Below are 23,633 nucleotides of genomic sequence, written 5' to 3' on the forward strand. Positions count from 1 at the left end.
CATAATTATCCCCTTTTCAACATACAAACCTTTTAGATCTTATGAATCGCCTGCAGTGCTTTAATTCCTTTTCAAAATTGAACTTAAACTGTCTATGTTATCTCACGCAAGTTATTTATGCACCCTGGCATTGATACCATTTTGAAAAAGGTTAGCAGCGCAATTGCTGCATCAGAATAAATAACTAGAAGCACTCAACTAAACCAGTAGTCACATTCTAATTTCGCATGACAGTAATACTAAATTTTCCAAATCAGAAATGTGTCCAGGTTATTGTTTGAAGGAACGATTTTAAAGAAATAGAAAAGAAGAGACAAGTCATATACGAATCAATAGCAATGAAGAGCTCATGGAGAAAGAAAAGTCTGGCGCACCACAGTAGGTCCACTGAACATCCTTTTCTTTAGTTTTAGTTTGATAATGTATAGGAGCTCCGTTCAATCCACCACAAGATACAAGTTGTTTACAGTGATTAAGACCTGCAACAATGGAAAATATTAATGTATGTTATTTATTACTCATTCCTATTTTTTGTGAGAGTACGGGCAGCAGAAATGATTTGGAAATTAAAAGAAGGAAAAGAAGCCACATAGTTTATTGATATATTTTTTTGAGAGAAGTGGACTTGGTCCAGTTAAATTGTTTAGAAATCAACAAAGATAGAAGGATTACAAGGCGTGGGGAGTCAAGAACTCCTCAAAAGGGGCCAGGGAGGAAGTGGGGAAGTAGTCACCCACTGCCTCCAAATCTCCCAAGAGCAGTGCCCTACATAATGTTCGGGTAGGTCATATGTCATGGAAGCAGTTGGGGTAAATCAACATAATATATGCACTCTCAAAATCTAGTATCATTGAGAGCCTTGTCCAATGGCACAACCTTTTAAAAGGGAAGTTAATTATGATTAATCTGTGTAAATATAAAACCAGCAATGTTTAAGTCATCATCACTTCAAATAAGATTTCACCTGCCAATATAACAGTGCTCAGATCGTTAAAAAGACTTATATCGATTTAACTAGGACACTGTTAATTTCTCACTTCTATCAAAAAGTAAAAAAATTAAAAATAAAATTTCATAAAGATAAGAAAAATCAGAACAAACATGTTTTAGTAACCAATAGTATTGGTGATTCTGTGCTACTACTAATACCTAGCACCAAATTGTGGTAAGTTGGCTGAATTTATAAACCTTTCAGGCTAGAGAACAAATTGCAAATGCTAAGTACCAAATTAGAACTAGCAGTAGTAAATGGCTCGTGTTGATATAAGAAAAGCATGAAGACTTCGTCAGATTGTGTTGATCCTTACCATGGAGAACAACCAGGCACGAGCAGCCTTCACAAGTAATTATTTATCGCTCTCACTTTCTGGCTTATCTTCCTTTTTCTTTTGCTGGGATGGAAAATCAGCGGAGTTAAGAATTTACCAGACAACAACAAATATACTGAAGTATCACAGACAACTGAACACAAAAGCATCGGCAGAAAAACAGTTGTCTTCAGTACTACAAACAGATTTGGGGGAAAGTAGTTGTAACCAAGCAAAAACATGGAACTAATTCTATGCATTCTAAAACAAAATAGGACATGATTCTCTCTAGATTTCTATTGTAATTTTTCTAAAACATAAACTAATCAGAAAGTTAAAGATAACACCTAAGCAATATCACAGAACATCAGTTCATCATACACAGGGGAGAGGGTAAGGCATAAATTGTGCATTTTATTATCTTATAAGATATCAAAATAACAATGTAAATTCACACATTTTTATCAAGGTTCGAAAAATCATGATCGGGATCGGCCTTCCAAAAAAACGATACGTATCGGCCGGATTAACCGTATCAATCGGCTAGATGGGATCAAACTTTTTAATTACGTAAAATTCTAAATATCATTTAAAAATACAAGAAAACTTCTAAAAATTTAGAAAAAAGTTTACCAAAATAAGAAAATAAAGAAAGAACAACTGTGGTGCAATAAAAATTAAAAAGAAGAAGAGATTAGAAAGAGAGTGGAAGAAAATCAAACAAAAAAAAAGAAAAACCATGGTGTAGGGAAGAAGAAGAAGAAGAAGAAGAAGAAGAAGAAGAAGAAGAAGAGAAGAAAAAGAGAGAGTAATAGAAATGAAAAAAATTGAGAAATAGAGAAATAAAGAAATAAATTAAAAATTTATGTACTGGAGTTCATCAAAGTTCGTTGGAGTTTGTCAAAGCTAGATCTCTCCGTAAGAGAAACAATAGTTATATGATAAAGAGAGATAAAAAGAAAGAAAGAGTCGAAGAAAAAAAAAGAGTAAAAAGAAAGAGTGAAAGAGTGTTTGGATCAAGCCTGGATCGAGATTGAGTTCGGCTGATTCGGCAAACCATGATTTTTATTTCACCATAACTAACTTATGATGCTTTAGGACTAGAAAGTAGTAACAAGCATGTCATATGGGACAAATTTGATAATGAACTAATAAAGTCATGACCAAGGATTGTCATCCAGTAGCACATGTCGTGCCCATCAAGGATTGTGCATTTTATTATCTTATAAGATATCAAAATAACCTTGTGAATTAACATATTTTATATTTCAGCACAACTAACCTATGATGCTTTAGGACTATAAAAGTAGTAATAAGGGTGTCAAGACATTTAATAATGAACTAATAAAGTCATGATCAAGGATTGTCGTCCAATAGCACGTGTTGTACTCATCAAGGATTACCATGCTAATGACACGCACACTGGCATGGTTATTGGCCCACTTACTGACACAGCTCTAATATATCTATATATATATATATATGCTCTAATATATGTATTAAAGCTTACATAATACATCAGATATATCCCTAGAAAGTATTGTAAATGATTTATTCTATTAAAGATAAATGCATTAAAATTTATGTCAGCATTTTATCCCTAGATAATGTTTAGATGGCCTATTTTGCTAAAAATATAACAATAATCAAGTAAATATATGATTGAACATGCAGTATGATTGAACACATTCATTCATTCATTGACAACAATTTAGTAATTTGGAGAAAAATAATATTATCAAAGAATTTGTAATTATGCAGCAATTTTAACTCAAAATTATAAATTTCCAATTCAGATCGACTCACATGAAGTTAATCTAATATATCCCACAGCAACTTTTTGACCCAATTTGACTAAATTTGGCATACTAATTTTAGAATTTTCAAAACTTGGGGCAAAGTGTGGGGAAAATCAAATTTCCCCTTTGATTCTTACATTTTGAAAGGTATTCTTCACAAATCTAGAACCAAAATGCCAGAATAACTCTTATAAATAATAGGTCTATAAAATTGAGATAGAACTATCATTTTGGGTTTAATTGACTTAATTTAATGGGTTCCAGGCACCACATAATGCGTGTTGCTTGATATTATACCTGCATCATACGATACAGGCTCGACACAAACCATCACAGAGACAATCCAATCAGCACGGCTAAGCATAGGTGTGCCATCGGCATGCCCCATGCCAGGTTATGATAGCCCATCGGCCTGAGGCATGCCAACCAGCACATCAATACTTAGGTCTTCTGATTTCATTTAGTTTCTGAAATTATTCTTCCTTTTCTCATTGTTCCTCCTCTTTTTTATCTATCTTTTACTGATTTGCAAAAGAAATCAGCTATAGAAGTGAAACCAGCTTTTGTGTTTCTTCTTTGTCAGAACAGATCCACCAGTATCTTGTATATTTTATTTTTGTACTGCAACTTCACATCTACATGGAGATAGGGCAATTTGTCATTTAGCCCACCAACTTTTGATGCTGACATCCAGATACATGAGATTATCAAGTTGGGAAACTACAGAGCTCTGTGAAAGGAGACAAAATATAGGGGTAACATTAAGTCTATTGGACACTAAAGTTCTAGGTTATTGCATTCGTCAAACTTCTGATGGAAACTGGAAAGTAGAAAGCCTAAGAAATCTGGACTCAGTTGAAAGAGGACTAGCTTGCAGTAACATAAGATGTATCATGATAGAAATGAATTCAAAGATTCTCCAATAGTAGATGCAACAATAATCACTACAATGCAAAAATATGACCACATAAAGGAGAGTTAAACTAAGACAATGCTTGTCTATCAGGCAATGAGAAAGAAAACAGACAATTACAGATTATTATATCATGGTTAAATCTTAGGATTGCACAAAAACAAGTAGTTGGATATCAAAGAAATCTAGTGCCAACAAGTTCACAATGGGATGAATCTACATATAAATATGATATTATCAACTAATAGTGTCTCATAGATACAATAAAATATTTTAGTCTCAAGAGCAACTACTTATTCCTCAGAAGAATACCTCAGATTGACCTTGAAGTGATGCTAGCAAATCTTTCACAGAGGGATCATTAGGATCTACACCAGGAAGCTGTAGAAAATCATGATTAATATATGTTCTAAAGCAGAGAGTAAAAAGGTCATTACTTGGCCAACAAAAATCTCAAATTAAATGTCATACCGAACTTAAGATAGATGAGACAAATGACTGATCCTCCAACACTTCACTCATCTCAGATTGAGTTGACAAGTCTTTTGCACTGTCCTGAACAGACAATTGAAGAGCTGCATCCAACAGGTAATAAATTACTAAATCAGCAAAGTCAACTGCACTCGAACTCCTTAAATGTCATTTGATTAAACAAAGTATAATTTCTCAATGGCACAAACATGCAACTTCAGCCAAGGAATTGAGCTTTATAATAGTATAAATAGAGTTATATTGGGATGAGATTTCTTTCAAAAACAAAAGGAAGCCTTGCGTCCTTTTCTCGAAAGATTTAAATAATTTTCTCCTTTCATTGCCAGGCTGTATTGTTGTCACTTGTCAGAATTAGAGCTTATATTTGTGAAAGGGAACCTGAAAAGACCCCAAATACCAATTGAACACACAAAATAAACAACCTCACTTTCATTTAGGTTAGCCATCCGGACCTAAATTATGCATAAACCCAATTCCCAATAGAACCCACACAATAAAACAACCTCACTTTCATTAAATTTAGCCATATGGACCTTGAGTCATGCACAAAGTCAACCAACTAAAGATGTTTTGGAGGTATTATAACAGAGATCAATTTCCCCACTTCCTTTCATTGGGCTCTTCAGCATTTATCGGACCTTTAGTCTTCCCTTTAGCTTTGCTAGGATCAACTAATGGTACCTTGTGCCAAAATTCTTATCATCTATTTGAACCTCTAAGAGAAATAAATGTGAACAGGTAATGTTATATATGTGAGATCTAGGGAGGGAAGATGTAAGCAATCATACTCTCGTTTATGAAGGAGTCCTTCTGAGTCGTCCGATGACCTTTTGCATTGCAACAAGCAAGCCTTACCGTTACAATAAGTGGCAACCCCATATATCCATTACTAATAGAGAAAATCTGCATCCCCTACTCTCGCCAGAATTTTACAGTGCATGCTTCTCTCATCCACTATTAGGGATGTTGAAAGAATAATAAACTAGCAAATTCCATATAAATTCAACCAAAAACCAACAAATTCCACCCTCGTGCTCAACTAAAGGAATGAATGAACAGTGAAGTTAGAAAATAATTTACATCAATTCTATAAAGTCCAAGTTTTTTCCAGTACATCTCTTATTTGTTGGAGGCATCCCAGAAGGAACAACACTGATTCTGCCCCTACATGTAAACAAATAAATAGTTTACATTGTCCATAATAACTTTAAAAATAGCTTATGTATCTATAAGATCTTTAAAGTACAGAATAACCTCCTAGATGTTTATTCCATTACCTGTGTTGAGCAGCATGAAAACCATATAATGCATCCATCCTCACACCAATAGTATTAATTATATTCTTCTAATCAACAAGTTCCAGCTTTTCTTCCCTCATCCAGCATAACAATAGCTCAAATGCTTCTTTCGAACTTGACAGCACAAAACGATAGTATCATACTAATTATAAGGGCTGACCGTTTGCTCTTAGGGGCTTATTTTACACATTTCATTGCCTTCATCTATATATTATCATCATATAATGTTAAAACCTACAAGCTCCAACTACAAGTGATCAGTATTACAAATATCGTCAAAACAATCAAAATGGAGTTCAATTTGCAATATTCGAGCCCCTTCGTTAGAGTAGCAATTAGCAAAGAAGGGCGGAATATCTTTCTCTAGAACTTTTCTCGACATTTTTTCATACAATAATAAGCTTCATGTTGGAAGAAATCAAAAAGGAACATAAAGCAAATTTAAAATGCACAAAGTGGCAGGTTTTCAAAGAAAATGATAATTGTCCACTCATCTTCTAGACATTCTTTCAGACAATAATAAGCTTCATGTTGGAAGAATCAAAAAGGAACATAAAGCCAATTTAAAATGCACAAAGTGGCAGGTTTTCCAAGAAACTGATAATTGTCCACTCATCTTTTAGATGTATTCTCCCTAAAAAAGAATATTTCATAATGAATCTCAAGGATTTATTTGCTGCCTGCATGAGGTGACATGACTTCTCATCAAGCCAACAGAACGGGGGATGGAGATTGAGGTCTTGGAATGACCTCAATAGGTCTGGATGGGTTAGGTCACCCAGGGGAAAAAGGGAGAAAAAAGAAGAGTTACCAGATTCAGACAACATTTATCCAACAGGAACCCAACCTAAAACCCCAGGAATTCAGTTAAAAGGATTTTGGGTTGGATTTTAGGACTAGGAATCCAACAATTTTTCTTCTTTCTCCCTTTCTTCCCTACACCCCATTCAATTCCACCACCCCCAAACTCAGTCCTCTTTCTCCTGCAATATTGTGCCCGTATAATGCTGCGCAGTTAAATCTGCTATTTGCAAGTGCATGTGCATAATCCTACTCTCAAATTAAACAAAAGATATTTAGATAACTCACCAAATGCTAAGTCCTGATCAGCTGTAGCAGAATCTGACATGTCAGCATCCACTATAGCTACATTTCCAGATTTCGCATCATTCATGGACAATGCAAGAGCCTGCTCTAGCAATGCATCATCATCGTCCTGCTGCAATTGAAGTACATTACATTTAGCATTAATTAATTAATTTACTTGATCTCTTAGGCAATCCAACATCATTACCCATATAATAAACTATATAGTTTTCTACAAAGAATCATAAAAACTAAAAGGGTGTCCTGTTGCAGTAAGGCGGGTAAGATGTAACATTGAAGAGACTTTTTCCATGTCTATCTGAGTGCAAGGAGATTAAATTTCAGCATCACACAAAGTGACAGCCTCACCTTTTAGAGACTAAGCTTGTCATATTCATACTATATATTGCAATTATAGTACCATCTCCAAAAGAAAAAAAAAGGCATCTATCATGCATGATATTAAAGATTTTTCCAATAATGCAAGTTGCCCAGAAAAGATCTCAAGTTAAATCCATCCAAACTATGTATGCTAAGTATCACAGGCCAAGATCATCCATATGTATCATGCATGACCAATTCTAATTTATTAGATCATCTTGAAATGAAGATGTGGAGAGAAAAATGTTGCAGGTAACATAATCTAAGATGTAAGAGAAGTAGAGGCAAGACAAATTATAAAAATACCTACCAGATGATATGCAACTTTAAGTGCTTTGTTTACATGTAAAGCAAGTAACTAGATGTAAAGAAAAAAATTCAAGGATTCTAATTGTCTAAGAAGGCCAGCTTGTTACTTGCAGAAAACAAGAATGCAGGAGTCAACAAAGAGCCGTACAGCATAAAACATCAAAGAATAAGGGAAATTAAACATGCACAAAAGTTTTCTGCCCATATTTGAGATTAACAATCAATATCATAAGGGAAGATTTATTACTAGATTATGTAATTCCACATTGAAGGACCTCCAACATAATTTCAGTTAAAACAAAAGGTCAAAACTACATGTCGCAAGAAGAGAATTAGAGTTGCAAAGAAGAGGATCAGTTGACAGTCTTGAGACCTAATTATGAGCATCATGATACAATCTTTTATCTATTCCAATGTGATAATAGTTTCAAACTTTCATAAACAAGAAAAGGAAACAAATTATTTCACAAAGAAATATGAAGTAAAAGTACCATTAGATTAACTCTCTTATCTTCAGCTGGAAGAGCAGAGCCACTGTCCTGTTCAGCCATAGTTGCATCATGAGAACTTGAAGCCTGGTCGCCTTCTTTTTCTTGTTTAGCAGCCTCCTCTGCAGCTTTCTTTGCAGCAGCTTCTTGTCTTGCTCTCTCCTCTTCCATTGAAACTCGAAGTGCGAGAGCCAATTCAGGATCTATATTGGGATCCACACCAAAATCAAATCCAGTCATACCACCTGCTGCAGCTGCTGCAGCAGCAGCAGCAAAACCACTTCCTCCATCCCCATCTCCTGTAAAGATTGGTGTGCTGCATAACGACACATAAATCAGATTATCAGCACAAATTACAAGGCTCTATAGTGGCAAAACAGACTTTAAGTAAATCGCAGATACTTGCCTTATAAGAACATCTGAGAGAGCATTCGACCCAGGAGGTACATGAACTATGTGACTGCTGTCATTATTATTCACGGCAGCAAGAAGAGTTTCCAGTTTCTCCGGCTTCCCATCATCAGATTCTCCAAAATCAACAATATCAAGAGCAACACTGTTTTTCTTCAACTTTCTACCAATTGCCTCCAATACCTTCTTCTCATACTTAAGTGGACTAAATTTCTAGGATTGTTAATAAAGTTGAGAATTCATGGGACAAAACAAGAAAGGAATCAGATAGAAAGTACATTACCTTCCGACAAAAACAATAATCCTTTGTTGTTGCTTCTTATTTTGGCGGTGCTTAAGGGCCAATTGAGCAACCTGAATTCCAGCAGTTAAATTTGTCTCACCGCCAAGTTCCAGCCCTAAAGAGAAACAAAAGGTAATAGCACATCAATCTAAATTGGTATATAACATATGTGCTTGTTAAGTGAGTTAATATAAGCAAAGAAGAGCTTAAACCAAGGTTCCAAATCTAGGGATTGATTGCTTGAAAAAATGATATATATCAAATGTATTAGCAGTATCAACGATTCATATCAACTTGTATTTTAAAATAATTTCTAAAATGCAAAAAAATCTAAATTTTTGAAAATAATAATGATAGTATAGCAAATATGAGTAAATATATAAATTACTCACATATGAAGTCCAAATAATTAAAAGTTCTATTTTTTCAATCTATATCTCTTTGTACCTTTCTACCACTCACTCTCTCTCCCCTCTCTCTCACACAAATACAAGTCCTTTTTTTCCCTCTCTCCAACTCACTCTTTCTCACATCTCCTCATCTCTAATTTCTCACTCTCACTTCAAAATTTTAAAAACAGAATGAAGCTTCTCATCTCTCACTCCCTCAAAACACTCTCCCTCTCCGACCCACACGCCCCCCTAGTGCAAACACTAGTCCCAACTCCCAAATCATCAATCAGAAATGTGTGTAGTCCCAAGTTGCCTAGTAATACTTTGGTTGAATGATAGATCATAAGGGTGAGACTGATGTTGAGGGCATGTTAGTCTATTTGTCTTTTTAAGGCTTGTCTATATAAAGGCTCTATTTGAGGTTAATGAATACCTTGAGATTTTGAGATTTTCTATTTTATTTTTCATTGGTGGATTCCATAGGTTTCCTTTCATTGGTGGATTTCAACAAATGGATTCTACGGGTTTGTTTTTCCTTATATCATTGTCCTACAATAATTTTGGTATCAAAGCCAAAAATTCTACTACTCTTTTAAACCTTGCAATCACCAAGCCGCACGAAGAGATCATTGTCATCAAACATATGTCAAATCATATGCTCCTATCATTGTTATATTGTTTCTAGATAACAAAGTGAAACTATAGAAGCTAACTTGAAAATTGAGAAAATCATATCTTTCCATAAACCAAAATCATACTGCATTGCTTCCCAAGGTGCATTGGCATTTGTTAACTTCTGAGAAGCAGTTATGGGCAAAAACTATGACTCAAAAGATATTATGAAAGATTTATTGCAGTCTTTTACATTGAAATTTCTGAAAGAATTTCTCCATTTTGGAAGAATGTAAAAAACTAGATAATTGTTTTTTTAGATTGGGATGGTCTGAGAGCTGGAATTGTGAGGAAGATGTCATTCTAGAAGGATTTGTTGTTGAGGGAACTTTGTCTCGGTACCCTCTTCCCAATGTTTTGTGAAATTGTTTGGGATATTAATGTCAAAGTAGATAAAGTGTGGAACAGGTGGACATGAGATAAAAGTTGAACAGAAATGCAAATGGACAGCTAGCTGAAAAGATTCAGGAGATGAGCCATATTTTGTTGAGTTCCTGTTCAGGTGAGTGAAACTGTCAGTGATGGTATAAGATAGAGACTTGATTTCAAAGTGATATTCTCTGTTTAATCCCTATATAGATTCATCAATTATAATAGAAAATTGGCTGAGGTACTGCTCAGAACCTGAATTTTAAGGATTCCCCTCAAAGTAAAAGCTTATCTTTGGTCGGTGTGCTATAATAAGGTATTAAGAGTGGACAATTTGATCAAAAGGAAGTTGCAGGGGGGCGATATTTAGGTTTTCTTTGAGCATGAGGAAAGTATTAATCATTTATTTTTCAGATTACTGCAGCGCATAAATTTTGGAATTGGGTCCATGTAAGTGTGACCCTGCAGGAAGAAACCAATCAGTTTTAGGGACCTTGGCTGAATTAGAGAAAGGGGAAAGATGATAGAGACCTCTAGGATATATGCTCGACTCAGCAACATTTTTCTGGAGTTTATGGAATGATTAGAAACATATAAATTTTTAGAAACCATAAGGGCAATATTAGTGATGATATTGTGCGTGACATATGGTGGATATATTATGAAGAACAAGGTGCTGCACATCCCGACTTTAAAGATGTTTGGTTGGTATCTTGTCCCAATGTAGGATTTGATGTACTTTGGCTCAGGATTAGACTTTCAATATTTTGGGTGTATTTGATACTGTTCACGAGGGACGATCTTAAATGAAACAGGGAAGTATTGCCTTCCTCCAAAATAAAAATCTATACGTGTTATCTAACAAACATAATATACCGTGCATGCAAGCGAGGATCTTTCCAAGATCACTAGTTGGTGTGACCAGAACACGGACTCCCTTCCCTGCCATCGTCAGCACACCGACGGTGTTCTCCGGATTGGACTGCAAGACAAATAATTCACAATGGCAAATCAATCCTAGCAAACATCTAAGATTGGGAAACGAAAAGAAAAGAAACCCCAAACCCAAACCCTAAGAACGTAACATTCAAGAAGTCAATTGGCATAAAAGAAGAGGACAAGGGGGACAAAGAGGAAGGATACCTGAGTTTTAGCTCCACAGATGAGATTGACGGCATCGGCCTGGGCCTGGAAGCGAGATGGAGAGTAGTCCCCATTCCGCATCCATTCGGAATTATCGATACAGATCATGGTGGCCTGAGAGACACCAAGGAAAAATTACACGACGAATTAAAATTATGCAGAAACCCTAGTGATTCGAAGAAGAGAAGGGGGAGAATGAAGAAGAGAAGGGGAAGAACGAAGAAACGAAGGAAAGAAAACGGGGTTGGATGTATCAGTTGAAGACCTCGAGAACCATGGCAGCGAGCGAGGTCGGGATCGGACGAGGAGGTCAGTGATGAGAGATGGAGGAAGAGTTCGCTCTGCTTGCTTGCGAATTAAACAAACTGCCAGTAGTAAAGTAAGAAGGAATACTAATAATACTATAGTCGAGGAATACTAGTAGTTTATTTAGCTAACCTTTACCGTCGCATAGTGAATACTAGACGTCCAACTCAGACTCCCGATCAAAGTTCTGATCGGCCCTAGTCCGGCCCGGCCCAAAATAATTGTTCTCTTTACAAGCCCAATCTTGCCCAACGATCAATTGGGTCAGAGTCGCCACCCGATGACTTCCTTGGGGCTATTTGCACGAAAAAGCCTGTAATTATGTTATTGGTAATGTTAAGCTTTTTATTTTTAGCATAGTAAATTTGTACTATTTTATTCATTTAGTCTTTATTGAATGTATAATTTAGTTCCGTACCTTGGTAAATTGAAAGCTTATAATTTGCACTCTGCGTATAATTTATATTAGTAATGCATATCATTTTTTATTAGATTGGATGTGTACTTTGATAAAATTGAAAGCATATATTTTACGTGCATATATTTTAGAATACAACAATCTTTTTTTACTTTATTAGAACTAAATGATAACTTACTGTTTCAAAACTAAAAAGCTTAAAACTGGTCAATACCATAACCAAAAAAAAATCATGCAAATTTTCCATTTCTTTGAGATTAAATTGCATGTCAAAAGTTAACAAATTGGGTTAGTTTGGGTCACTCAAGTTGTAATCTAGCCCAAGTGCACTAATTATAGATGGGATCTTGTATTTTAAGTCCGGTCTAGACTAGTGGATTAAAAATCTTTGAACTGATCTATTTGGATGAGCAAGTCAAGCAAGAATACTTCAGGTTGTTACGAACCAGCCTAATTCGATCCGCAATGATTTTGGACTCAATAAAATACATAATTTTCAAGGGAAACTACGAATAATCTAACTAATAGATTCTCCTGAATTTTGGATATATTGTTTCTCTTGGAGAGAGATTTCCAACAAATCCAAGATCACAGGATTCGGACGGTTAGATCTCAAGATATCGATCAAATAGTGGTCAAAGGTCTATTAGATCCTAGCTTGATAGCCCTCCAATGGCTAGATAAATGCTAGGTTTAGTTCTTAGTGTGAAGGGGGAGAAGTTGATGTAGAAGATGGTGGTTAGAAGTTGGACAAGGCCGACCAAAGACTTGGGCGGTGGAAGAAAAGAGGAGAGAGAGGGCGCCAATGGCTAGAGATAAGTAGAGAAGGAGATAAATGCCAAAGCCAATTTTAATTATCCAAGATCATTTTTTCTTTTTCTTTCCAATTAGGGTTTTCTCCACATATTTATAAAGGCTCACCACCCTAGGGACCCAAACAACTAAGTTAAAAACCCTAATAAATCAACTAAAGTAGTCTTTCTTATCTTCTCGAATTAACCCTTCGTTTCGCCGCTTATCTTCTCAGATTAACTCTTCATTTCACTGCAGATAGATTCCGAATCTAGAGAAGTCGTGAATACCAAAGTTGTATCTAGAGGTTAGCGATCTTTTCTAGTTTGATATTATCCGGATATTTGTAGAATATTTTGCGAATATTTTTTGAAAATTATACAAAGTTAAATTTAGCTAATTAAATAAAATCCTAACTTACTAAGACTCTAACTAAACCAAATAACCAAATAAGATAATTAGACTCAATCCATTGAGCCTAATCTCCCTTTGATGTGATCCGATCTAACCCGGTTTGTATCACAAGTGGTATGCGTCAAAAACCATTTCATTTTCATTTTTTATATTTGTACCTTAATCTCGTATAATTTAACCCAAACTCTAAATAAAATGACAAGATTACCCTTTCAAATTTATTCTTAAAAAGACATTGATCCAAGTTAGGTCTGAGTCTAAGTAAGAATGATATACTTAGTTAGGATCTTTTCTTATTGCATTAGTTGATTATTTTTATTAAAATAAAATTCCTGTAGGTCGCGTTTGAACGCAGGAGGGGTCGCGTTCGAACGCTCTTGTGAACACCTGCATCAGGTTCGCAAATACAGAGAACGCATATTGTGCGTTCGAACGCGGTCGGGCGAGTTTGAACGCCTGCATCACGTTCGTACATACAGAGATGGAGCTTTTGAGTGCGTTCGAATGCAATCGGGCGCATTCGAACGCGATCGACGGGAATCCTCTAGAATTAAGGTTTCATATTATTTTAGGACTTGTTGGCTAGTCTTTATAAATATGTAGATGGCAACCAATTTTATTATGATATTGGATTATTAATTTTTTGCCTCCTATCTTCTCTCTAGACTCTCTCCCTCCTCCCTCTTCACCATCCTTTCACCTCTACTGTTGGCAAGGTTTCTCCTAACTTCTAATCTCCCTCGACTATCAAGCCACCCCTCTTCTTTGGGATCTCGACCACTTTGTTTCCTTCGTCTATATCCCTTAACTACATCCACCATCCATCTTCATCCCCATATCCATCCATAACCCTAACATCCACTCCACCCGTCACCACCACCATCACCTATGTTATTTCGTATTTTTGTCCCAGTTGCAGTTCGAATCAATGAAGGGCATAAATACGAAAGTTGCAGATCAGGAAGTTAAGGATCTAACCAATTGGTTTTGTAATTGTTTTACTACCGGAGAATATTTGACAAATATTTTCTAACCGCTGCGCAGACTGCTTCCTATAATAAATTCAGATCTTAAGGAATTGTTCCGTAGCCGATCTTTTAGTACAAGAAACCATCAATTTGCTATTAGAGCCAAGCGAACCTCAGACCTCCATTAATGGTTGAAACAAGGAAGATGACATCAACAAGGAGATCTATGGAGAGCACACCGACAAGGGAAGACTCAATCCACGATGACCCTAATCGTGAGGTTGATTCCTTTAGAGCGACCACGGTAGGACTGAGTCAACCAACGTCCATGGGTGCGAATATGGATGAACTTAAGGGCATGTTCCAAACATTGTTGCATAGAGTTGACAACATACAGAAGGATCATAATAAATTCAAGGAATATGTCATGAACCGATTAGATTCGTCATCTCCTTGATGACGATCGAAGTTTCAAAAAGGACCAGCGGTAGGACCTCATCGAACCGATACCCCACAAGTCCAGGTGCGTCATATGAGTGTCAATGATCCCCTCTTACCTATGCCTACATATCATCCTCCACCTCCGTTACAAAATCCAAGACCGGCGATGGTGGAACCCGAGAGGCGTGCGGCATCGGTGCGCTTCATCGATGAGGAGGATTGGCACTTTGAGGATGAGGTTGATCCCTATGGAGATGGTGATGGACGTGCTCAAGGATTTAGAGAAGGTGATCAACATGCACAAATGTTTAGACCTAAACCAAAGATCTTTCGCGAACCCGACAATGTTATTCAGGGGAGAACCACAGCTTGAACTTTCTAAAATTCCAAGGCGGTGATCCAATGGATTGGGTGTTCAGGTTGAACAATATTTTGATTATCAAGGTATAGCGGAAGATGCAAAAGTCTAGATGGCAAGTTTTCACCTCCAAGGAACGGCATTGCATTGGTATATATCGGTTATTCATGGTGGTGGTTTACCGGATGAGCTGATTTTTGTAGGAAGATTACACGTAGATTTGGGACAGCGGCATATGAAGATTTTGTTGCCACACTAAGCAAGATGGTTCAGAGGATGACCGTATTGAAGTACCAAGCTGAGTTTAAAATAGTTAGTAGTCATTGTGAGCCATTGTGGCCCGAACAGACATTTATGAGTACATTTATTTCAAGGCTGCGGGATGAGATACAAGCGGATGTTCGTGCTCTATGTCCTACTACTCTAAGAGGCCTTTAAGAAGGCCGTGAGGATGGAACAAAAGCATAGGGCTCTAAAGATGGCAACGAAAACCAATTGGGGCGACCGAGATGGGCAGTTTGCACCTAGAACACCAGCTGGAAATTCTGCGGGTTCAACAACAACGGTTGTGAGTACTAGACCACAACCACCTTTGAGACCTTCTTCTAATGTTAGAGGAGGCACTAGACCCCCCGTTCGAACTCTCACACCTGTCCGAGTGGAGGAGTGAAGAGTGAAGGGCCTTTGCTCTCGATGTGATGAGTGTTTCACCCCGGTCATCAGTGTTCTAAATCGATTGGGAGTGTGATGCTTATCGATGGTCTCGAGGAGTATGATGAGATTGTTGATGATGGAGAGTGTCCAGAGGAGGTCCATGAGGAAGCCATTGAGGAGGGCGTGAAGGAAGATATCTAAGCTGAAATATCGATGTATACATATTCGAATACTTCCGTGCTGAGGACGTTACGGATAGACAGACTTGTTAGAAAGCATTGTATGCACATCCTCATCGATTCGGGGAGTACACACAACTTTCTAGATGAAAGGTTAGTGAGGAGATTGGATTTGGATGCCAAACCAACCACGGGATTTGACATTACTATTGGAGACGGCACGAAGCTTGAGGCGGAGAGCTTGTGGCCGGGTTGGTATATGGGTGCAAGACCATGACATTATTGTGGACTTGTATCCGTTGGCGCTGCGATGAGCAGACATTGTCCTTGGTACTCAGTGGTTATAGAGTTTGGGACTCATCATATTTGATTTTCAGAACATGTGGATGAAATTTAAACAAGAAAATAAAGATGTGCGGCTTGATGTTGTTCGGTCTTCGCTGATTCCTACGATGCAGCCTATGGTGGGGCTGCCTTGTGCGTATAATTTGGCCTATCTTCTTTAGTTAGGACCAGTAGGAGATGAGTCTCAAATGAGTTCAGGTACTACTATTGAATTGTCTAATTTATTAGATAATTTTTTTGGACTATTTGAGGAGCCACAAGAGTTGCCACCGAGGAGAGCGGCGGACTATCGCATAGAAATTGTACTTGGGGCTGCACTCGCGAACGTGAGGCCATATCGGTATCCACATGTGCAAAAAGAAGTTATCTCAAAGATGGTAGCCGATATGTTGGAGCAAGGCCTCATACAACCAAGCCATAGCTCATACTCATCCCCCGTGCTATTGGTGCGAAAAAAGGACGGGACATGGCATTTTTGTGTCGACTATCGAGCACTAAACGCTATTATCGTCAAGGACCATATCCTATGCCATTTATTGAGGAGTTGCTAGACGAGCTTGTAGGGGCAACTATATTTAGTAAGCTTGACTTGAGGGTCGGGTATTATCAAATTAGAGTTCACCCGGCGGATATGCACAAAACTGCATTTTAGACTCCAAATGGGCATTACGAGTTCCGAGTGATGTCTTTTGATCTCATCAATGCTCTAGCTACCTTTCAAGGCCTCACGAGTAATATATTTCGGCCTCTCTTGCGAAGGTATGTCTTGGTATTTTTTGACGACATTTTGGTGTATAGTATGACTGAATTGGAGCATTGGTGGCATTTGGATGACGTCCTGAATTTGTTGAAGCAAAACCAATTGAAGATCCAGAAGTGCAAGTGCCTATGGGGAGTATCAAAAGTGGAGTATTTAGGCCACATCATTTCAGTGGATAGTGTAGCGGCGAATCATCAAAAGATTACATGCATGACCGCTTGGCTTATTCCTACTACTACCACTAGATTGAGAGGATTTTTAGGGCTGACCGGATATTATCGCTGATTCATCGCCGAATATGGCAAGATCTCTACTCCTCTCACTTCATTGTTGAAGAAAGACTCTTTTAGATGGACGGATGAAGCCACTACAGCCTTTGAAAAATAAATAACAGCAATGACGATGGCACCCATTCTAGCGCTACCGGACTTCACCAAAGAATTCATTGTGGAATGTGATACGTCGGGTGTTGGCATATGAGTTGTACTAATACAAGGAGGACGCCTCATTGCCTATCTTAGTAAGGCTTTATCTCAAAATTCTCAGCAATTATCGACTTGTGAGAGAGAGATGTTGGCAATTCTGTATGTGGTGATAAAGTGGAGGCCTTATTTGATCGGTAGACGATTCATTATTTGAACCGATCAAAGGAACCTTCCATACTTTATGGAACAGCGCATACACACTCCGGCACAGCAGAGATGGGTCACAAAATTGCTGGGATATGATTATGAAATCCAATATAAGAAGGGAATGAAAAATAGAGCGGTGGATGCACTATCGTGCCAATCCGATACCGCCGAGCTTGCAGCCTATTTTTCTCCTATCTTTTCCTTCCTTGACAAGCTAAGATATGCATGTATATCTGACCTAGATATTTTGAGATTGTTGTAGGAGGTGATGGATGATCCGGAGCGCTATCTAGAGTTGGAGAACCGAGGCAGTTTGCTGCTAGACCGCAGATGCATTCGGGTGCCCGCAAATGATGGATTGCGGCATAAATTATTGAAGCACTTCCACCAAACTCCAAAGGCTGGTCATGAGAGTGTCTTGAGGACTTATAGGAGGATATATCAGAGTTGTACGTGGACAGGATTGAGGCGGAATGTGAGGAGTTTTGTCCGTGTTTGTGAAGTCTGTTAAAAGGCTAAGGCAACCACTTTAAAACCGGCCGGATTACTACAGCCTTTACCTATACCAGACCGTGTTTAGGAGGACATTTCTATGGATTTCATAGAGGGTCTTTCGCTGGTACGTGGTTATTCCGTTATTTTTGTGGTGGTTGATAGATTGAGCAAGTATGCACATTTTTCAGCATTGTCACATATGTTGTCAGCCAAGTTAGTGGCTGAAATTTTTGTTAGAGATTTTGCTCAGTTACATGGCATGCCATGCACAATTATCTTGGATCGTGATCGTGTATTTATGAGCGACTTTTGGACTGAGGTGGACTTATGGCTGGTGTATGGACGCATGGCTTCGACGTTACGCACTTATGATCTAGTGGCATCTGCAAACCGGACGAAGGTGGACTTAACGTTGATGGAAAAGATGCCATATTGAGGAGGTTGCGTGCTCATCTTAAACTTGCTCAAAACTGCATTAAGCAAGTTTATGATTGTAGCCATAGGGAGCAGGAGTTTGACATCGGTAGTTGGGTGTTTGTGAGGGTGCAACCGTATCGACAGGTGACCTTGCGTTCGATGCGTAACCAAAATTTAGCACATCACTATTTTGGTATGTTTTGGGTGTTGGAGCATATTGGTCTAGTTGCATATCATTTAGAGCTATCGGAGGGGTCGAGAGTGCATTTTGTCTTCTATGTTTCATTGCTAAGTGAGAGTATTGGAGATCATGAGATTGTTGGATTAGTTCTACCGGAGCCATTAGAGGAGATAGAGATTATAGAGCTAGTTCGTGTACTTGCTAGGCGCTGACGATGACATGATACTAGATTGGAGATGGAGATTCTAGTTAAGTGGTTTGGCAAGCCATCCCATGAGGCGACATGAGAGTTGGAGACTGACATTTTGGAGCGTTTCCCTGACTTTTCACCTTGAGGGCAAGGTGGGGGATGCGTGGTGGGCTGATACGCTTAGTTAGAATCTTTTCTTATTGCATTAGTTGATTGTTTCCATTAAAATTAAATTCCTATATGTCGCGTTCGAATGTAGGAGGGGTCGCGTTCGAACGCCCTTGTGAACGCCTGCATTAGGTTCACAAATACAGAGAATGCATATTGTGCGTTCGAACGCAGTCGAGCGAGTTCGAAGGCGATCGATGGGAATCCCTTAACCACATCCACCATTCATCTTCATCCCCATATCCATCCATAACCCTAACATCCACTCCACCCGTCACCACCACCGTCACCCACATTATTTCATGTTTTCTTCCCAGTTGAATTTCGAATCTGTGAAGAGCGTAAATATGAAAGTTGTAGATCAGGAAGCTACAAATCTAACCCAATTGGTTTTGTAATTTTCGAACTACTAGAGAATATTTGATGAATATTTGATGAATATTTGACCACAATTGCATGGACTATTTCTTGTAATAAACTCAGATCTTAAGGAATTGTTTCGTAGACGATCTTTTGGTACAAGAAACCATCGAAGAAATTAGTGTAAATATTAATCCTAGGAAACTACATTATGCCAATTTTAGAAAATAAGTATAAAAGATTCATACAACATTCGAATCATATGAAACTTCATGATCTACACTTTTTATATACAGATCTTTTTGAAATTCAAAAACTATGTGAAATAAAATGGACATTATTCATTTTAGGATAGGTTTAACTATTTGTTTCTTATTCATTTTAGGATCCTTCTATTTTATTCTCTATAAATTGGACATTATAGCTTGTATCTAAGGCATGCTTACAAAATTAATTTTATCTTGGTCAATCTCTTCATCTCTCTCTAGCTCTCACTACAACAAAACTAATTTTTCATGACATTTACTCATTTGGTTTGAGACTAAGCCTCAAACTCAATTAATTAGTCTCATTTCTTAGTCTTAATTAAAGTACCTTAAACTAGTTTAAGGTAATTTGATGTTTGGTTCTGAACTAGTTTAGGAGTGTATTTATTATTTGTGATGTCATGTGAAAAAGTGAAGAAGTGTTGATTTTGGAGGGAAATGAATGAGATGTAAATTTAATGGACAATTACTCTTCTCATGTAATGATAGTAGTCATTATTATATTTTTTGAATAATATGTGGTGTCTATATTAGTTATTTGCGGGCTTAAGTGTAATTTTTAAATTTTTTGCATTTTCAAATTTTTTGCGGCCTTAAGTGTAATTTGCAGGCTTAAATGAATTAGAATCAAATTGAGAACTGAACTTGATTAAAAAAAATAAAGTTATTTTATTGTTTGGTTACTAAGGAATTTCTCTAAACCCAAAACAAGCGGGATATATTTTGACACTTTCTAATAATTATTGGCATTAAAAAAATATTGGTGAAAATTGGTGAGACCTAATTTAATGACACTTTAACAAAATATCAAGATTAATTGAAAGAAATCTTAATTTTTTCCGGCGGCAATTAGCATCCATCGGCAACTTGTTTATTTGTAAAACTTTCAAATTAGTGGTAAATGATATTTTTGTATAAACTATCTTTTTCTTAAAATCTCACCATCATTCTATAAATATATTTTTGTCAAATTGAGAATGAGTATATTATATTAAATAGTGGTATATGAATATCAAAATGCTCATCTTACTTTAATCTAGGGTTTTAATGACATAACTTCAACAATTTCACCTTGCATTAGAATTGCTTGCTGTAATACCCTTCACCTTTTTTTATCATCTTCCCTGTTATACATTGCCAACAGTTTATCTTCCCTTTGATGTTCGATGTTTTTCATCTTCACTTCAATGCCTCATCAGCATCATTTTTCCTATCGACACTTTGGCTAGACTACATCTTCCTTTCGGGACCCTATATTTGTCATCTTTTCATCAATGCACGACATTGTCTTCACATCGATGCTCCACCTCCTTCGTCTCCTCTGTGTAGTTTTTTACAAATAATTTTATTTAAATAATTTTGTCTTCGTTAATTTGCTTGGAATAGCAAACTAATTTTAAGAATCAAAATTAGTTTTTATATAAGATATGCCGGGTTGATTACAGTTCTTTAAAAGATGATTGATTATCTATTTAAGATTTAGTAATACTATGTACAGGTCAAATATATGTGCTTCAGCATGTTAAATGAGGTGTTTCAAGTTTACTATGATCAAAATTGCAAGCATGTATGCATTTGTTTGTATATGTAGGGAAAAGAGCTTTATATTTTTTAAGTTTTTGAATGTTTTACTTTGAATCTCATCAGTGCATTCAGTGTCATATTGTTAAAGCTTTATATTATTTTACTTTCTTTTACTTTCTTTCTTTTTCCTAATAGTGGCACATAGACTTCATAGATACTCCCTTTGATTAGTTATTATGAATGTAAGTAATATTTAGTTTTCTCCTAAAGAAGTATTGTCTTTAGTGGGTATGATTGACTACAATACCATGAGTATTATCTAGACTTTATATGACTTGTATATTTTATTATTAAGTTGAATAAATGGAGAAGGGCTATAATTAGACAGCAACTTTAAACTTGATCAGCCATTTGATATCATTATTTTATTATCTTAGAAGATTGGTAATTTTAATTTGTGTGATGTGATAGATACCAATGTGCTTGGTAATTAGAGTTTTTTGCACTTTATTTTTACACCTGTCACATTCTCATCAATGCTTTCTCTAGAATTTGTAGATTTTGTAATTCTAGGAATGCATTTTGCTCTTCATGAGTGTGATCTTTCTTGAGCATTGTAGCAATTTTTGAACTCTGACTTCCTTTTTCGCCATATTTAATTTGACAAAAATTTTAGGAGAATTAAAGAGAAAGAGAAAAAAAAATATATTTAATGGTCATTTTCTTCGTTATTTGTATACTAATATATTTAACTTTTAAAATAGCTTTGGTTGGATCAATAAGTCAAGGTAAATAGATTTTAATCTATTAAAGTTGAAAAATACTTTGTCATAGATTTTTTAAAAATATAACACATTTTTGTGCTAATATTATAGATAGTGTCGACTATAAAAATAGGAGAACATAATTTATTAGATTTGCTTTTCAAAATGCATCCACCGAGGATATAATTCTATTCTCATGTAAACAGTACACTAATATTTTTTGGAGGGAGGAGAATGTTGTACATAAGCATTTTTGACGTTATGGATTTATGAGAAGCTATACAAAATAAATCTTTTATGGAGAAGTCATTTCTAGACTAATATATAATCAAGAATCTCATTCACAAGATGAGAAAAATATCTGTGATTAAATTGACACTATAATACATGATGTTTTTTTTTTTATCTCTATGTCAAATTTACAGTCAATTGAAATAGAATTTATGATCTCATGAAGGAGCCAGATGAGGATGTCAAAAAAATTTATTGTTTGGTTAATGTTGAAAACCAAAAACTGTTTCCTTCTAGGCTTCAAAATGTTTAAGTGGATATAGTAATAAACGCTTTGATATGCTTCTTTAATTTTTGAAAGAGGTTTTACGTGAAAATGATAGCTTACCAAAAAGCTTCTATGATAGCAATAAAATTATCAAAGATGGGTTTAGATAATGACAAAATACATGCATGTCGAAGTGATTGTATCATATATAGGAAAGTTTGCCGATGAAACATCATGTTATATTTGTAGAGCTTTAAGATGGAAAATAAAATTTTTTTTTTAATAATGAGTTGAGATCTTAGCTAATTGTTACATCTCGAGCCCATTCAATATCCTTCCTATCTAAGAAAAAAATAGAATCCAACTCTAGGGGTAGCTTATTAGTCCTATACTAATAACTGCCCTTACCAGTTTTCCTACCTAGCTTAGTAGCGAGTCACCTGCTCTATTCCTTTCTCTAAATATGTGTACAAATTTAATCTTTATAAAAGATGATAAAATTGTGTAGCAATTTTAAAGTATCCCCTTTAACTGCAACGGGCCTCTATCTTCCCCTCTAAATATTTTGATTAAGGATGTATGTAGCATTTGACTCTACAATCACCTGGTCGCATTTGTCATAGGCTTTCCTTAGACCCATCTATATGGCCCACACTTCACAGTAATTAACCAAATATCTAATTGTCTATTTTGTTGCTGTTTCTAGAATATGATGATACGATTCAGACTTCACCGATATGTCTCGAGCATGGATACACTTTAGGGTGTCTTTTATTCTTGTTTTAGTATTTATTTCATAGAAAAATAAGTTTTCTGTATGTCGCGTTCGAACGTAGGTGAAGTGCGTTCGAACGCACTTGCGCCTATATCAGGTTCGCAAATACAAAGAATGTAAAATGTGCGTTCGAATGTGCTTGCGAACGCCTGCATCAAGTTCACAAATACAGAGAACGTAAAATGTGCGTTGAACGAATTGTTATTTTTGAATTATTTAGTTAGTCTCTAAAGGTGTGGATGACAACCAAGGAGTCATTATTGAATGAATTGAGTTTTGCCCTAGTCCCTTAGTCCCACTCCTCTCCCTTCGTCCAATCTATCTATCATCTTGCCCTAACCACTTACATCATCCATAACACTTCTACTACCACTTACTCACCGG

At 36.5% G+C, this 23,633-nt stretch overlaps 1 protein-coding gene across 3 annotated transcripts; it reads right to left on the reverse strand.

The window, feature by feature from the left end:
• Nucleotides 1-221: 221 nt before the first annotated feature.
• On the reverse strand, nucleotides 222-11,746 carry LOC140783763 (26S proteasome non-ATPase regulatory subunit 4 homolog). 3 transcript variants are annotated; one of them, XM_073130792.1, is made up of 11 exons: nucleotides 11,609-11,746; nucleotides 11,344-11,457; nucleotides 11,077-11,182; nucleotides 8,768-8,882; nucleotides 8,480-8,689; nucleotides 8,077-8,389; nucleotides 6,899-7,025; nucleotides 4,491-4,594; nucleotides 4,332-4,400; nucleotides 1,308-1,391; nucleotides 222-479 (listed from the first exon to the last, which is right to left on the reverse strand). In XM_073130792.1, exons 1-10 carry the CDS (start codon nucleotides 11,618-11,620, stop codon nucleotides 1,347-1,349), a joined length of 1,215 nt encoding a protein of 404 aa, XP_072986893.1. In that variant the 5' UTR covers nucleotides 11,621-11,746; the 3' UTR covers nucleotides 222-479; nucleotides 1,308-1,346. The 3 variants fall into 3 exon arrangements, 2 of the variants coding, with proteins under 2 accessions (XP_072986893.1, XP_072986892.1); XM_073130791.1 differs by having other exon boundaries at nucleotides 6,899-7,028; XR_012108183.1 differs by lacking the exons at nucleotides 222-479; nucleotides 1,308-1,391; nucleotides 4,332-4,400; nucleotides 4,491-4,594 and adding an exon at nucleotides 5,476-5,675 and having other exon boundaries at nucleotides 5,789-7,028.
• Nucleotides 11,747-23,633: the final 11,887 nt, after the last annotated feature.

Source organism: Typha latifolia, chromosome 3 (genome assembly GCF_019914945.1).
Source record: "Typha latifolia isolate L0001 chromosome 3, TyphaL0001v2, whole genome shotgun sequence".
NCBI lineage: Eukaryota > Viridiplantae > Streptophyta > Magnoliopsida > Poales > Typhaceae > Typha > Typha latifolia.